This window comes from Otolemur garnettii, unplaced genomic scaffold (genome assembly GCF_000181295.1).
Source record: "Otolemur garnettii isolate 467f Iridium unplaced genomic scaffold, OtoGar3 scaffold00074, whole genome shotgun sequence".
In the NCBI taxonomy this organism is placed as follows: Eukaryota; Metazoa; Chordata; class Mammalia; order Primates; family Galagidae; genus Otolemur; species Otolemur garnettii.
The window spans coordinates 9,724,357-9,741,949 of NW_003852469.1; the positions used below are offsets into that span (position 1 = coordinate 9,724,357).

General features: G+C 40.1%; 1 protein-coding gene across 2 annotated transcripts in view; it reads left to right on the forward strand.

The window, feature by feature from the left end:
- PSD3 (pleckstrin and Sec7 domain containing 3) overlaps positions 1–14,920 on the forward strand; it is a 470,121-nt gene extending 455,201 nt beyond the window's left edge. For both annotated transcript variants that reach the window (XM_023515535.1, XM_023515536.1), the window contains exon 16: positions 6,599–14,920. In XM_023515535.1, coding sequence (XP_023371303.1) covers positions 6,599–6,814 — 216 coding nt within the window. In that variant the 3' untranslated portion in view covers positions 6,815–14,920. The remainder of the gene's footprint in view (positions 1–6,598) is intronic.
- The last annotated feature ends 2,673 nt before the right edge of the window (positions 14,921–17,593 follow it).

Consider the following 17,593-nt stretch of genomic DNA (forward strand, 5'->3'; position numbering starts at 1 on the left):
AATTCACAATAGCCGAGTCATGGAAGAAGCCCAAGTGCCCATCAACCCATGAATGGATTAATAAATTGTGGTATATGTATACCATGGAATATCATGCAGCCTTAAAAAAGGGGGGAGACTTTACCTCTTCTACGTTTACATGGATGGAGCTGGAACATATCCTACTTAGTAAAGTATCTCAAGAATGGAAGAAAAAATATCCAATGTACTCAGTACTATTATGAAACCAATTTACAATCACTCACACTTTCATATGAAGAATAGATCACAACTATGGCCCAAGATGAAGGAGGAGGAGGGGGGTTGAGAGGGAAAGGGGAAGATCAGATCAAAGGAGGGTGAATGTTGGGATCACACCTATGGTGCATAATGTAAGGGTACATGTTGGATCTATTAGTATAGAGTATAAATGTCTTAACACAATAATTAAATAAATGAGATGAGGTACATGTTAACCAGTGTGATATAAGTGTTCTAAGTGTTCCTAATTCTATATGGAATCAGCACATTGTACCCCATAAATGCATTAATGTATACATGATCTATGTGTTTATGATAGAAAGAAAGAACAGAAAAAGCTGAAACACTTCTGTCACATATCACCTTTTTAAAAAATAGTAAATATAGAATAACTCAACATAATGATTTTCTTGAATATCCCAAATCATGACATTTCTGAATCTTAAACTTCATTTAATTAAATAAAAAGTATACTGCAACTTGAAAAAAAAAGGCCTAAAGCTGTTTCAAGTCCACAAGTAGTAAATAAACCTTGGCAGTGAAATATCCTGGACAATCAGTAAGGCAGGTAGTTTAAAGCAGAGTTCCTTCAAAGCCTCCTCAAGTCGAATTTTAAGGATTCCCTGGAGAGACTGACCCTGTCCCTTGGTGACTGACACTGGCCCTTTTGGAGCTGTGATTCTGTGACTAACTCTGAGAATGTGCTTCTCAGGAATACCTTGTATGGCTTCAAGGACTTCTAGTTCAATCAGAAGCAAAAACAAAATATAAAAATACAAAGCAAAAGATTGAGAGCATGACCGGTATAAAAATGTTGCCATCACAAACTAAATTTTTGTTTAGTAAACATGTTACATGAGAAAAACTTTAGTGAGAGACCAACTTTTATCCCACGAGCATTCAATTTAGTCTCTTATTCAGATAGCAATATTTCTCCTGCCCAAATTACTTTTCTTGTTGGAAGTAGCAGTATCCTTGTGCTTCAGAGGGCAGTTTCCTTCTGTTTTTCTGAGCAGCCAACTCTGTAATCCCATTAGCCCAATCAGGGTGAATTTTCTGTGATAGTTAATTTTGTGCTCAGCTATGGCTCAGCCCTTAACACAAGGCCAAGGTGGGTGAGACCATTAATATTATTCCTAACCAGAGCCCTCAAAGCCAGAAGCCTTGAGGGGACAGATCTTTATAGGATTGGGTGGGATCGGACAATTTATTTGAGTTTTCTACCGAGAAAATGTGTAATATATAAGTGAGTTTTATAGACTTTTTTTAAAAGTAAGAGTTTTGAAGTGGGCTGAGGACAGGAGCAGACTTTTTTCAAAATAAGACAGACAAATGACCAGAAAGAATATGAAGAAAATGTTGAATATCACTAATCATCAGAGAAATGCAAATTAAAATCACAACAAGATATCATCTTACACCAATCACAATGGCTATTATTATTAAAAAGACAGAGAGTAACAGATGTCAAGGATATGGAGAAAAGGGAACTCTTAACACAGTTGGTGGGATATAAATTAGTGCAACCTCTATGGAAGATAATACGGATATTTCTCAAGGAACTAAAAATAGAACTGACATATGATCCAGAAATTGCACCTCTGGGTATTTACCCACAGGAAAATAAATCAATATATAAGAAAGATACCTCTACTCATACATTTGTCATAACACTCTTAACAATAGTAAAGATGGAGAATCTATCTAAGGCCTATCAGTGGAAGACTGAGTAAAGGAAATGTGAAATATACCTATACGTATATATATTTATAGGCATATAGATATAGCTATTTATAGCACGTGTATATACACAATGGAATATCTCTTACCTGCAAAAAAGAATGAACTCATGTCTTTTGCAACAACGTGGATGAACTAGAGGCCATTATCTTAAGCAAAACAACTCAGACACAGAAAGACAAAAACCACATGTTCTCCCTCAGAAATGAGAGCTAAAGAGAACAGACACTTGGAAGCAAAGTGTGGAACTATGGAGACTTGGAGGGGTGGAAGGGTTGGGAGATGGTGGTGATGGGAGACACTTGGTGGGTACAATGCAATGGCTTCAGTGACGGACACACTGAAGGCCCTGATGCACCATAATGCAGTATCTTAGTATAACAAAATTAGTGTACCCCATGAATATACAACAAAAAATAAGGGAAAAATTGAGTTTAATTTTTTAAGAGATTAAAAACTGAATACTAATACAGATTGATTTTAAAAGAAGGATTTTCAAGAGTAAATGAGAGAGAGAGCAGTATTTTAAAAACATTAGTCTTCAGCAGGAATCAAATGCTCTCAGTAACAACTCAAGTCTCATTCTCGTTCTTCTTCTCCACAATGAGGATGATGTTGCCATGTGAAGGTAGAAGCACCTGCCTTCAACTCCTCATCCCAGCTACCAGATGGGTTCTGAGGAGGGCAGTAGCAGGAGCCAGAGGTAGGGGAGGGTCAAGTGATGGCAATCCAGCTCCCCTTCCTCCCTGAAGGGCCTGTAGGAGAGGACTCCAGGGTCATGAAAGAGTGAAGTAGAGCTAGTTGGCAGTCCGAGAAAGACCAGATTCCATAAGCACACTAGGGGGCTGTGGGGCAACAGAACAAAGACCAATGAAGCTCTCACAATGCTTTCTACAGACCCAGTCTGTATCAGTGTCAAGTTTTTAGACCCTGTTATTTGTATTATTATATAAAAGCTAAACTTTTTAATATTTAAGTTGTTTTTGAGTAAAGTCACCAAGTTCATTGAAAGAGCAATAGGACAGACAGGAAGAATGAATGAAAAGAGTGAAATTCACACTCACATAGGTTTTCCCTGAAAGCCATGAATACAAACTATATAAATGAAAATGTGTAATATCTGCTATATTTAGGCAGTGGGTTACTACTCATGCTGAAGCCTGATATGGGAGTAGCATAGGGGGGAAAAATGCATCAACATTTGCTTTTTAAAAATGTGAAGTCCCAGGATGGCTTTCATATAAGAACTCTGTTTTGAATGGATTTGTTTTCCTAAGTTAGGTAGGTAGTGGTGGGTGAACCAACTGGTTAAGGAGAAGGTCTCTACAACTCAATACCGCCATCACCCCGTAGAATACGGCATGGATTTAATTGGTGTTTACTTGAATGGCAGTTGTTATTTCATCTGTTCGGGGTTTGGGTTTATTTCTTTGTTTTCCAGTGCAGCGATCTAGAAGCAGAGAATGTTGCTATGTGCGTGACATTATCGGTTTTCTGATCATTTTGTCTTAGAATGGCCTTTTACCCTGCCTGCATGAGAAAGCGAAATGTCAGGAGGAAATGTATTCAGGATTTGATTGCTAGAGCAGTGAGGTCTGAATGCAAATGGGAGTAGTAAGTTAAAATTGCAGCCGAGTTTTATTTTCATTCAGGTTGTTACTATCATATGTGTATATCAGAGGTCATTCTATTAAATGAAAGGAGAGATCATTCTATTAAATGAAATATAAAATGGTATGGAGGGCTCAGGAGAGAAACCATGCGATCGGATACATGTAAATATATGTGTGGATGTGATTAAACTTCTTTTCAAAAAATGTCAATAGTTCTGTTTTTTTTTTCAGCAAGCAATTAACATTCAGCCCAAGTAGCAGCTCGCGTGGCCTTAAACACTGTAACTTTCATATATCCTTGGTAGGCATTGCTGCTAGCAACAGGGAATTTAATTTGAGAAATAAAACTGAAGACGAGGCAATTAAAAATCAGCTTAATAAATAAGTATAGTAAAAAAAAATGTAATAAGAAGGTTACAAGGGTCATGCCTGTGGCTCAAAAGGATAAGGCGCCGGCCCCCTATGCTGGAGGTGGCAGGTTCAAACCCAGCCTCAGCCAAAAAAAAATTAAAAAAAGAAAAAAAGAAGGTTACAAACTGGAAAAAATCACTTTATCTTAACAGACAAGCCAGTAAGCTTTTTTTTTTTTTTTTGGAGACAAAGTCTCATTATGTGCTATGGCATCACAGCTCACAGCACCCTCCAAATCTTGAGCTTAAGCAATTCTCTTGCCTCAGCCTCCCAAGTAGCTGGGACTACAGGTGCCCACCACAACACCCAGCTATTTTTTGTGTCAGTTGTCATTGCTGTTTAACTGGCCCAGGCCGGGTTAGAACCTGCCAGTCTTGGTGTATGTGGCTGGTTCTGTAACCGCTGTGCTATGGGCACCAAGCCTCATTATGCTTTTGAGTTATCTTTGGCTCTTGGTTGTCACAGGAGGCTTCATGCAAATAGCGAATCTTAAGAGTAAAATTAAAGGAGAGAGATAGCTGAATGGACCAAGTGCAAGAAAGCAATACTCAGATGCTTGTCAGCAGAGAATAACCACAGCACTTGGATTTGGTAAAAATCCCATTCCAAATTGTTTTTCTGATAGTGGAATTAGGTTATGTGGTTAGACTGCTAGAACTATATTTACACTGTTGAAGCATTTCTAAGGAAGGAAGCTGAGCATGTAACTTGAAGTTATTTAGAATTGATCTGAGAATAAATCTGCAGAGACTAAGAAAAAATCTTTAATAACATAACCAAAAGTGGGCAAACTGTCCCTGAGGCACCCTGTCTTTTTCTCAAATTCTCTTTGTCCTTCTTAATGAAAGACACAGACCTGAAGGGGCTACATATTGAAGACTCAGTAATGATTCAGGAGAATGAATGGAGGCCTCGTTTGTTAGTTAAGGGCATTGTCAACAGCAGGCTGCCTGACTACAGGACTGTGTTTCATAGTCCTTTTTAAATATCCTGTTTAATTTTTAATATGCCCTATCTGGGACTATGTTAATTCTTTGTGTAGTGATTACTTTGTGGCATGAAATTATATTAATTATTATTAAAATTATTATAATTAATTACATTAATGAAAACATACTCTTTTGTTGTTTTGTCTTCCCTTTTCTACCATCTGGTCATAAAAATTGTCAGAGCAGAGGTATAATACTTCAATATTGTCATTATTTATTTAGTACCAACAGCAAATCCCCTTCTATATTAATATTGATGAGGCTAATATTCTCCAACACAGGGAGCGTAGAATCTTAGGTTAGTATGGAAGTATATATCCAAAGATAAATGAGATCCTCATATATTACATGCAAATTTCATGCAGGAATGATCAGACAGGTAGAATCCAGATAACCCTTGGCAAGTCCTCATCTTTCTTTTTTTTTTTTTTTTTTTATTGAATGGTAAATATGTACATTAATGCACTTCTGGGGTACAGTGTGGGGTTTTCACATGCAATCTGAAATACTTCCATCAACTGGTCAACACAGCCTTCATGTCATTTTCTCAGTTATTGCTTTAAAACGTTCACATTCTACTCTTAGAAAGGTTCACCTGTACCCCTCTCATCCTTCTAATGTATGGTTTTAGAAGATAAATATAGAGCCTTCTCTTCATGACTTAACAAAATCTAGTTAACTGTCCATATGAGGAACTGTTAGAGTCCACATAGAGTGGTCTAGTTTCTCACTTTATTTTTAAGCCCAAAGTGAGCAATAAAATCTGTTTTTAATTTACTACTATAGAAGATAGTCTCAAAAAATAGAAAAGCAATGGAGGGAAACCCAGAGCAGCTTCTAGAAAGTGTCGTAGTCTTACAGGGACCTGGAGAGTAGATCCACCATGAAATGACCCCTCAAGTTGAGTCCCCAACCTTTTTGGCACCAGGGACAATTTTCATAGAAGACAGGCAGACAGGGGAAGGGGCATTAGAGTCTCATAAGGTGGGTGCAGCCTCGATCCCTCACATGTGTAGTTTATGGTAGAGTCCACTTGCCTGTGAGAATCCAGTGCCACCACTGATGTGACAGGAGGCAGAGTTCAGGCGGTGATGCAAATGATGGAAAGTGGCCATAAATACAGATGACGCTTTGCTGTACAGCCTGGTTCCTAACAGGCCACAGACCAATACCAGTAGGTGGCCCAGGAGTTATAGCGTTACAGGAGCAGGAAGAGAACAACCATGCCACTTTCAAGCAGGGCTCCAGTGACTGTTGTGTTGCCACCAAAGACTGGAGGTTACAAATCTTCTCACTTAAATCTTGCTTGAGTGTTCAGAATTCATGGTTCCTCTATCTAATAGCCAGTAACTCCAAGTTGTCATTTCTTCAGAATCTAGAACACATGAGAACTCAAATTCTAACTTAATTTCTTACCTAAAGGAATAACTCAGTCAGTCTCCTGTGGTGTGCCCAGTAGGTGCCCAGGTAATTTGTCAGTTTGGAGAATGAAGTTAAGTCTTCAACAGCCATTGAGGCTGTGCAGGTGGTTAACACCCTAGACGTGCCGCCCACGTGTTTGTGAATAGTTTGCTGACTGCCATTCTTCTCTGACTTTGCCTTCAGAAAACACGTTACGAAATCTATGTCAGCATTCTCAAAGAAGGAGGCAAGGAGCTCCTGAGTAATGATGAAAGTGAGGCCGCAGGACTGAAGAAGTCACATTCGAGCCCTTCGCTGAACCCAGATTCATCTCCAATCACTGCCAAGGTCAAGCGCAACGTGTCAGAGAGGAAGGATCACCGACCTGAAACACCAAGCATTAAGCAAAAAGTTACTTAGAATCCATCTGCGGCCAGGAAGTGCTGGTCATGGAGCAACATAGGGTTTTTCAAGATCTTTCTGGTAATCCGTGAATATATTTAAAAAAAAAGTTGGTGACAAAATGGTGCATTAGTAACTTTTTCTATTGTATATTTTTTTTTTAGTTTCTGTACAGATTGTCTTTGCTCTTGATTTATTTGCTTTGATGATTTTTGCAACTTGAGAACTAATGCACCTTTTTTGTGAGGGGTGGGATCGTGATTTCAGAGTAAATTATGTATCCGTTCCCCTTTGGTTTTCTCTTGTTTGCACTCTGCTCAGTTGTCTCATGTATTCTCAAATCAACTGTTCCACTTTTTTTTTAAGGTTAAACGATTGAATCCATTGTGAAACACTTAACTGGACAAACTGTAGTTTAGTAAATTCTAGCCAGAGTTAATATAAGCCTTTATATGTGAAATCTTGCCCAGTCACAGAGGTGGAACTGAGCGCTCACAGACGCTCAAGTAAGAATTGCAATACTGGGAATGAAGATGTTCCAATGTGACACAGCTCCGCCTGCATCTCGGCACTCATTGCTGAGTTCTGACCCTGCTGGAAGCAGGGAAAGGGTGCGTGAAGACCACAGGACTGCAGATCTTAGGGAAACACAGGAGATTGCCTAAATGTTGATTCCTCTTCAGCTGAGCAAGGGAAAGAAGTGAAGTCATTTTGCCGTTGAAAACATTGAGGAAAGAGGGATAGTTGGTTACTTTTGTTCCCTAAAGGATAATGGTGATATTTAGCTCTTGAAGAGCTGCAGCAGTGGGCATGTGTGGTCTGCAGAGAATTGATACCTCACTCCCACAGGGTCTAGCCTGGGAATCCAGAATCATCTCTGTTGTTGATACCCTTCTATTCTGGAATAAACCCTTTTTTACGCTACATGTATATGTGTGGGCATCAACTGGGTTTTGTCCTGGTAGTGATAGTGAGGTCTTCCTTCCTAACAAAATAATACTGGAAATGGAACCCCTTTTGTTCTTTCCTTAAGTCCAGGCAAAATAGGGAGGAAAAAGTAGCTGCAGTTGTGTGCAATGGATGTGGATTCCTTATAATAAATCTGAAGGTAATTGAAAGAATTGTGGTTGGAAGACGGAGGGATCCACCGGTTGCATATGCAAAATGACTTAATTCCTGTCTTCAGCCTCTTTGGCAACCACTTCACTTTGCTACTGTTGACCTTTCTCCTAAAAATACTTCATTTTAAATCATATCTTTCTATTTACTCAAAATAATTCTATTAACCTCCCAAGATTGTTCCAATGACATCCCCTTTGAAGTCCAGGGTGATAAACCAAATATTATTTTGTAGAGGAAGAGAAAGGAGTCAAAATGTAGCCCACTGTGACATAGACCTTTCCAAGTTCCAACCATGGAAACTCCACAATCCCTAAAGCTGTCATCTCTACAAATGGCAGAACTTCAGAACTAACGGAATCACCTTGATTATTCCCTTTCCTCCCATAGAAATTTTCTCTAGTTCTACTTGGATTATGAGTTGAAGGTACGATGACCAAAGAACCAGCTGCTCAGCAGGCACAGAGTGGTTCCAGGGAACTAGAGAGACCCTGCCATGAAACCATGGCAGCTTCAAAGTGGTATGTCTTTACGATGTACCAGAATTTATTTACAGAATTATTTATTAACATTTATTTTCTTCACTTGTATAAATGTCTGTGTTCGCTGGTGTCCAGAGAAGAGTTACCCCTCTCTAAGGTCACAGTGGCTTGCTTTGTGATAAGTATTTTGCCACACCTTTGAACAACTCGAACCCTCCATCTCATTTAGGTAAAGGCAATGACTCAATTTATGTTTCAGAACTGCAGAGCAAGCGTGGTGGTAACAGAGATGGACCATGGACCTGATTAATTTGTGTAGCTTCTTAGTAAATCCTAGATTTCCACAAGCAAATTGCCTTTCTTAAGCTAAATGAGCTGTATATTTGTTTTCTACTAAGCAGAGGGGAGAGAGGTACCTAGACCACGTCATCTATGAGTTTCAATAATTGAAGAAAAATCAACTTCCCTGACTGGCTTGAATGTGTTTGCCCACAGTGTGTGTCTGTGTATATAGAATGTAGCTATATGTTTTACTTGTGGTATTTAATGTACATTGAATGGTACTTTGCTACGGTATTTCTGACGTTCAGCATAGTCTTAAAATACTTGCTAGCATCAGCGCCACTACCGCGCTGTTCTTGTTGTGACTCACCAATGTCAATGCTGGGTTATTCTGGATATGTGAATAGGTTATTGGATGAGAAGGACTCTTTTGAAGCTAGGGTGTACCATGTTTGCATAGTGGATCTTTAAAAACAACTCAAAGGTTCTTTTGGGAGCCAGAATCTCAGATTGCCAGATAGGGCTAAGAAAGCCTCTGAAAGGTTGCTGTCTATTGTCGGTGCATGTAGCAGGCAAAGAGTGTGCCATAGGGCGAGAACGGCCTCCCATTGGACTAGATGATGGAATCTGGCCCGTAGCTGCCCATGTGATGATTCCATGTGCAAACATTTCTTTCCTATGGTATATACTCAGAAGTTGGTGATTTTTCCCTTCAGAGCTGGTCTAAGCCTTCTGCCCAATTCACGGTACAGGGGAGTCCCCCATCTACATCCCTTCTCCAGGTACTCCCTCCCGCCCTCACCTACTCTCCTCTCCCCTCCTTAGTGCCCAAGGGCCTGAGGATTCCTATCCATGTGATAAAATGTCCTTATTCCTTTTTACATAAATATGCTCAATATTAATTTTGAGTATACACAATCTAGGTAGTCATCAAAATACCTTGGAGATAGTCTTGTTGCAAAATTGTCCATACAAGTGGCCCATATATAAAATCTTTTCCAGGGAGGTGTCAGAGATCCCAGGTTAGCCATCAAAACTTAATCTCTAGTATGCAGAGTCTTTATTTGATTGCCAGACCATAGGCATTCCTGAAGTGCACTTTTTTAAAAAAACATCATTTTTCCAATTCTTAGCAGTGTCTGATTAATCCAAGCAATACTTTCAAGCATTTTCACTAATCTCAGTAAAACATGGGGAAGAGAGCTCTGATGGAAGTGTAGCTCCTGAATTGTAACCTTTTCTGTTGCTGGCAGGTAGAGAGTTATAGAAGCATTTTCTCATGCAACGGGCTTATGCCAAATGCAAGACCCTCCATGCTTTTGTAGCTGTTACCCTAATCCAGAAGATGAGGACCAGTTCCTAGGTAGAAATGACACAGGGAATTAATTATGGAAGAGGGAAATCTGGTTGGCTTTCCAAGGCCAAGCTAGGTTTCTCTTTCAGCCTGTGACCAAATCGTAGAACTTCTGAGACTGAAGAAGTGTTGACATAACCAGCAGGGAAAAGAGGCTTTGCTGGCTAAGCACAAAGTGGCATGGAGTTTTCTGCTGTCCTTTGTCATGTACAGATCCAGGAAGATGTTCTTAGGTAAGGCAGGGCCTGCTCTGTCACGTCTTCTGGGTGTTTTTACCTAACACTGACTCCTGGAAGAAAATTGACCTTAATGAAGTTTCTCCATTGTCTTACTAGCCAGATCTTCTGGGGTTTAGTTAATTGCCCTTGGAAATTTGAATCCCTTAAGCTTGTTTCAGCCTGAATTCACAGAAAGTCTCTTGGCTTTGCTAGGTCCAAATCTCTGTAGTTGAGCTCTTGTGCCCTCAGTCGAGTTTTCAGGAGTAACTGATCACCTTGGCTTTTACAATTGTGAAACTAGCACTGTAAAACCAAGAACCAAAGTGGCATCTGAGGACTTGTTAAAAAGTAGAGTTGAGCTTGTGAGGAATGGCGCAACACGGGATTTAAATAGTATCTGCTTCTGTTTTGAAACACCTTAAGTTACTCTGACAAAAAAAGACCAGTCTGTTTTGCAGGCACCTGAGCCTCTGGGCCCCCTGCCTTGCTTGCTCGGTAGCTTTCTGGCCCTGGTCTGCCCCAGGTCACAGATTTCCCTCCACCAGTCTTTTGACATCTTCCATCATCAAGTTCATCCAGGGAACTTGAGGAATCACTACAGAATAATCCCGGGATAGATGTCGGTGACAACAGCAAGGTATGTTGTCACTGCTGCTCCTCTCAGATGACTTTTCCATCTCTCACCCCTTAGAGGAGGACTGAAGTCCAGAGTCATCTCCTTTTGCACCTACAGTATCCAATACGCAAGTGGGTAGTTTTCTGCCTAGGACAATGACTGGCCCATTGCATGTAGAGAGAATGTCTTCCGAGAGAGAATGCTAGTAAATACTTGAATCTGCATGATAGTTTGTTGACTTGAATGCAACAGCAAGAAAATATTGCAAGTTAATTGTATACACAGTAGGTCCCCTTAAGTCTCTTGGCTCATCCTTTGTAACATGTGTGTGTATCTACAGTATTACAGGTTTATGGAGAATACCTTTACCAATAGTCAGGCGTCAAAGAAAATGCTTTTTGTCACCTGCCAATGTTGTGTTTGTGGGTATTTATAGTTGTATGTGTGTATATGCCTCAATGTGTAGATTGTGTACCAGTATATAGTACATGTACATCAAAATTATTTTTGTCCTTAATAACCAGTGTGATACAAAAAAGCAAGTAAAAACCTCATAGGACTGATTATACAGTGGAGTTGTCAAGAGTATATATAGTGATATTGTTTTATGAAACTTAAATTCAAATGATATTTTGATGACTTTTTTTAAATAAGACTTTATGCTAGAAAATTCTGTCTTTGAGCTTTGAATCACCAGGGCAAAAAAAAAAAAAAAATGACCTTGAACTGACCTTGACCTTGTGAATCTATTGCAGCGTACTGTGTGCAATACCGAGGGCGTAGCTCCTTATCATTTGGGAAATACAGAAAGAAAAGGAGAAAAAAAAAATAAAAGGCAGCCTGTACAGTCTTAGTATCTTTAGTCTTAAGAGCACTTAAACATAAAGTCAAACTGACAATTTGGGGCTTCTTACAAAATGTGATGCTTTAAATTTAAAGCACACGTTCTTTATTGTTGTAATTAGTCCGGAAACATACAGCTTTCAGAAGAATTCACTAAGTACCCACCGTATCATTTATGTATTTGTGTGTATTTGCAGGAGATTAAATCGTCCTCCTGGTGCCGCGTTGTTAACCTCTTTTCTTTGAAGAAATATCACAAGCACTAATGTACATCAGGGCATCCCAAGACTGGGTACTGTATGCTAGGTTCACAGTTGCACAAATTAGCATCTAGTGTCAGAGGTGAAAGAATTTTAGGACCAGGTTTAAACTTTATTTTAAATATTTTTATACTTCCGTCTCTTTTTCCTGCCTCTCCCCAAAGAAGAGCCACTGGCCTTAGTTGTTTGAGCTTATTGCTTATATTATAGAGTGTAAATAGATAACTAGAGACTTAAATTTTATTAACCAGCATGTTTGGTGTATTTAAAGCTACGGCTGAGTGTGGTTGAGTGAGTGGTTGAGCGCAGTGTCTTTTGTTTATACACACTGCCTCATGTCTTTTGTATCCGATTCAGAGAATTGGAATCGTGGGGTGGGAGACTAATCTTCAGCTCCAGGCTGCAGTAGTGTGTTGGTAGTTACACTTGAGTTTTGCTTTTTTTTTTTTTTAATTCACTCTACAGTCTCAAACTATTTTTGCAAATATATCATTTTTCCTCATTTCTTCTTGACGTGCAGTGGACTGGCTCTGTGACTGAGCAGCAGGGTCTTAGTTTTGCAAGAATATTTCCTTCCAGGAATTATTGTGATTTGCAAAAAATAGCCATTTGATTCAGAAATCATCTAGAAAAAGGTGTAGCAGAAATAAAATGTTTATTTTGGGCCTTAATCATTTGAAATGTTTGGACTTAATATAAAGCCATGGAGGTTATGAAGCCAAGTAACCATTAGACGTGAATGATATCCACTCCATAGAGACTATGTATGCACATTGATTTTTAATGATGTTGGGATACTTTTTTTTTAAGCTATAGGAACAAGGGTAATTAGACCAAATTGAATTGGGGGGGATGGTAAATTGGTTCCTTTCCATTTGGGGTAGCCATGCATGTGGTCAGTCCTCTGCTCTCGAGAGATTCAGAGCCAGTTTACTGTCCCCTTAGGTGTATAAGGGGGAAAGTGGTGTGTCTGGGACCTCTGACATGTGTACACAGGCTTGCACACGTGCACACACAGTGAATGTGTTAAGTTATGCAAACATAAGACTTAAGACACAAAGGGCCCAAGTATTCCAAAGAGGGGATAAAGGAGGGGGGTGGAAAGTGCATCACGGATGTTTTCCAAGGGCTGGGGTGGAATTTGAGCTCTAGTGTCTTACTTTTTGAGATGCACTGTGTGTTTAACAAATTGGGGGGGGGGGGTGCATACCTTTCTAAAGGATCACCAAATGGAAGGCTTTCTGGTAATTTATAAGCAGACCTCTTGGCGTCCCTCCGTATCCTGGCTAATGTTCTAGAAAGCCAGTGTGTGTCCTTTTCCACGGTGGCAGAGCCGTTTGCTCTGCAGATCATTCCCCTGAGAAAGGTGTGCATGTGGAAAAGCGGGGAGGCCCCGTCCACAGGAGCGCTGGTGTGGATTGTTCATGCCCCCCTCCCCGGGGGACTGGTAAGAGAGCTCCTGGGGAATATGCTGAACAGTTGAACACATTTCCACAAGCAACCACAGCAGGGCTGAATGGGAAGGCTCCTGGCAGGGCAGAGAGTTAACTTCTCAATGATAGTGTTATTCAAATAAACACCTTAACTTCAATTCCTGAAAATGGTGGTTAATGGAGAGAATTTTGGAGTTTCCCTTCTTCAGAGGCTCCTAGGAGAGTCCCCAGTACAAGGCTTGATTAAGGACCACCCTGCAGGACTGAGGTTGGCTGGGCTCTGCAGAAAGTGATACTGTATCCTCTCTGCCAATGGAGCTTCTCCACCAGCCTCGCTCTCCACTTGGGCTTCCACTGAGCTGCAACCACATCCTGGGTTTGAATGTTCCTTCTCTGGCTCTGGGGTTCCCGGTGTGCCAACCAGGTGACCCTGGCAAGGCAATATAGCCACTCTGACTGAAGCAAAGTCCACCTATTTTGCCTTTGCAAGAAACAAACTAGCATACCGAGTTCCAACCAGGGAGGGAAGATACCTTTGCCTTTGCACCCAGATTGCTGATGTTTCATTTTGTAACATCACTAAACTTTCTGCTCAGTCCAGATGAGAACTGTTTGGGTAATGGCCTTAAATGCCTCCCTGCAGTCTCCTCTACCTCCAGTTTTAGGAACCCATTTCTAGAACAGAAATTTACACAAGTGGAGAATCCGCGTTGTCAGCCTTGACTACCATTAAGATTGGCAGAAGGGCAGTAATTTGAATTTTTTAATTTGAAACAAGCTTTTAACTCTTCCAGCCTATTAAGTGGGTTCCATTCGCGGTGGCTCAAACTGATTGGCATCGTGAAACATTTCTTTACCTTCAAGATTTTCTCCACCCACCAATCATTTCAGTTTCATTGCAGTCCTGGTGCCATATGTCCCCTGCAAATTGTGAAAGTAATTAGTGATAAAATAGCAGCCTGCTCCTTTCCAGTGGCCAAACTGTCAGCATTAGCAGACTTGAGTAAGCTAGTGGTACCATATCATGTCCTGGAAACCTGTTCCTTATTCCACCCACCACATTCAAGAAATGCCATCTCCTACAAGATGACGGCATTTATGGTGGTTGTCTTTTGAATGGAACAGTAATTTGTGTGGGTATTGGTAAAGCGTTCAAAGAATATTTTGAAAATTAAGTTTACATTTTACAATTGCTTTATTTTTTATTAAAATAGGTGTACATAAATATTACCCTATTTCACTGTTGTTAAAACCTAAACCTTGTAGACAAGTGAGTCCCTGATCTGTATAGCCGCTGTGAGATACATAGTACATTTATTGTGTAAATGTTTATGAATATAACTGTTCCCATGTTTTTATAAGTTGGGGGTATTTTGTTGTTTTCCCACAACAAAATTTATTGCATTTAAATGGTTTTTATGTAATAGAAATAACGCAAAATAGTGAAGGATTTAAAATATGTATATGATATATGTAAATGTACTTTAGAAAGAAATAAATTCAACAAATTTCAATCATCTGGAGGAATGTGTTTATTTGCTTATTTAAGCCACTGAAATAATACCTTTAGAAATTAAAGAAACACAGCACCCTGCTCTTGTCCTCGGAAAGACAGCCATGGGCCCCACAATGACAGAATTGGCCATAGCAATTGAGTAAGGTGGTGAGAAAGTGAAATTATTAGCACTGTGGACCCCATGAAGATGTGTTTGCATAAAGATGTTGGTAGATATTGGGAGGCCTATTGTCTTCATTAGGGGGACTTGAGCAGGGGAGGAACAAATGGAGTTTTTGAAGCAATTTGGAGAACCATTTACATTCCTATTTCTCGTCAAGCAAAGGGACCACAGAGTTCATTTCTGTCCCCAAATGCAAATCACTGCTTTATTGTGTCAAATATGTGTCCTTGCGTTCTCATGCCCAAATATAATGTTCACAATAAGATCTTTTGACTTGGAAAATGAAAAATAAAATTCCATGCTAATCATTTAACTTCTGAATATTGGAGAAGATGTCTGATGTTGGGGGGTTGGGCTTTTTGAAATGAGGTCTCCGGTTACAGCCTCTTAAAAACACAAAGAACAGCCTGGCAGAGATCAAAATGGCTATGATATGTAGATCTCAAAGAAACACAGGCTCTGGGGGCGTTGTGGGAGCACAGCCTTCGACACCCCGACACCCCGTGGCCCCCACTACAGCTCCCTATTTCAACTGCAAACATCAGTCCCTTGTGCCTAGTTTCCTGTCCTCTGGAGGCAGGAGTTTTGTGTCTCTTGTCACATTCTCTCCAGTAATATTAGCACCAGAGAGACTTTACAGATCATCTGAACACTCATAAGAGGAAACTAAAACCCAGGGCAAATTAAGAAACAAGGAAACAACAAGCAACTCTAAATATTCCATCTCTAGATCTAATTCTATCCCACAGGACTGTGAGATTCACAGTAAGATTGCTCCGTCACTGTCAGTTTTTATTGATAAATTGTAAGCAATAGGAAATACTGGAGATAGGCATGTTTCCTTCTAATATTAGAAAAGAGTGTGAGTTGGGTATGCTGTAGACCAGTGAACTTGATATTAATTGTGGGAGTATTTTTAAGAGCGGAACACCTATGGAGCATATTGCAAGGGTTCAAGTCGAATCTATCAAGTATTGAACACAAATGTCTTAACACTGTGATTAAGTAAATGAGGTGAAAGCTATGTTAATTACTGGGATGTAAACACTCCAATTTGTACAAATAATCAACACATTTAATCCCACAAAGGCATAAATGTATTCATGATCTATGTATATATAACTTAATAAAAAAAGTAATAAAGGTTATATTTAAAAAAAAAAAAAAGGAAGGAAAGCAACAATTATTGGAAGCCAGCAAGGGGTTCTCAAAAAGAAACCATTTCAGACGCCATTCATTCCCTATTTTGTAAAACTGATCCATAGGTTAGAACTGCCTGGGCCATAACAAGGAATCTGACATGGTCTTTAATGAACTATGGGCAAAATGGAGAAATACAATCAGTAGGCGTGAGACCACGGGAATGGCAGTTATTAAAGGACAGGGATCAACTTGAAAGAGCAATTCTACTGTCCTCCAAAGCTTACCTTTTGGCCCCCTCTGTTCAACATTTTAATAACTTGACAGTAACTACAGAAGGCAAGTTTATGAAAAATGGGTATGTCATAAGGTGGGAGAGAATGATTATACTAAATGACAGAATCCAGATTTGAAAGAAATCTCAGGCAGAGAAATGGGCAAATTAATGTGAAATGCAAACGGGTATAATGTCTTACACTTCAGCTAAAAAATAAAAAGTGATACAGGTCCAGATAAGACATTATGTCACACAGCGTAGCAAGCTCATGGGAAAGAAAGGATCTTGATCAACAGCAAGCCCCACGACAGCCCCCGGAGGGACACAGCCACGGTGACCATGTGCCATCTTGGGCTGTGTCAAGGTGAGTAGAGTGTCTAAAACAAGGAAGGCAGGTTGCCAAGGCTCTTTCTGGCACTGCTGTTTCCTCCACTAATGAGAATGTTATCCCCTCTCACCTGTCAGGTAGGGGGAGTTTTTTACTTTTATTTGTTTAGGCCCAGATGTGTCATGGCTGCCAAAGCCAGTTGGGGGTGGGGATATGTTAATGTAACATAATTTATGTTAATGATGGTATAATGAGGTCAGAGAACTCTGCTGCCCTCCATCTGCCCCAGCGCTTCCCCCAGACTCCCTAAACTGGAATGAACAAGGTGGTTTGGGGTGGTTACAATGGCAGCCCCACTGCAGCCTGTTTTCATCAATCCTTACTGTTATTATGCCCCATTCTCTGTTCAGATCTCCTGCCTTCTTTTCTCTACCCTCATTCTCTCACAGCTGAGTCACAGAAACCAGAAGTCCTCTTCCTCAAAGCAGGTCATAGAAACTAGAACCTTTCTACCCCTAAACTTAGAAATGTTATTCTGATCTTCCCTTGCCTTTCTATGAAAGAGCCAACCACAAAGAAAATTCTCTGCCCTACCCTGTCTGATACTGGATCTAAGACTCTCATTCCAGAAGAGGTCCTACTCTACAAGGGGAGGGAAGAAATGCTTCTGAAACTGCTCTTACAAGCTGATGTAGGGGTGGCAAGGTGAGAAGGAAGGGCCCCCAGAACTCTGCTAAGGGGTAGGCTTAGCTAAGATAACTATAAC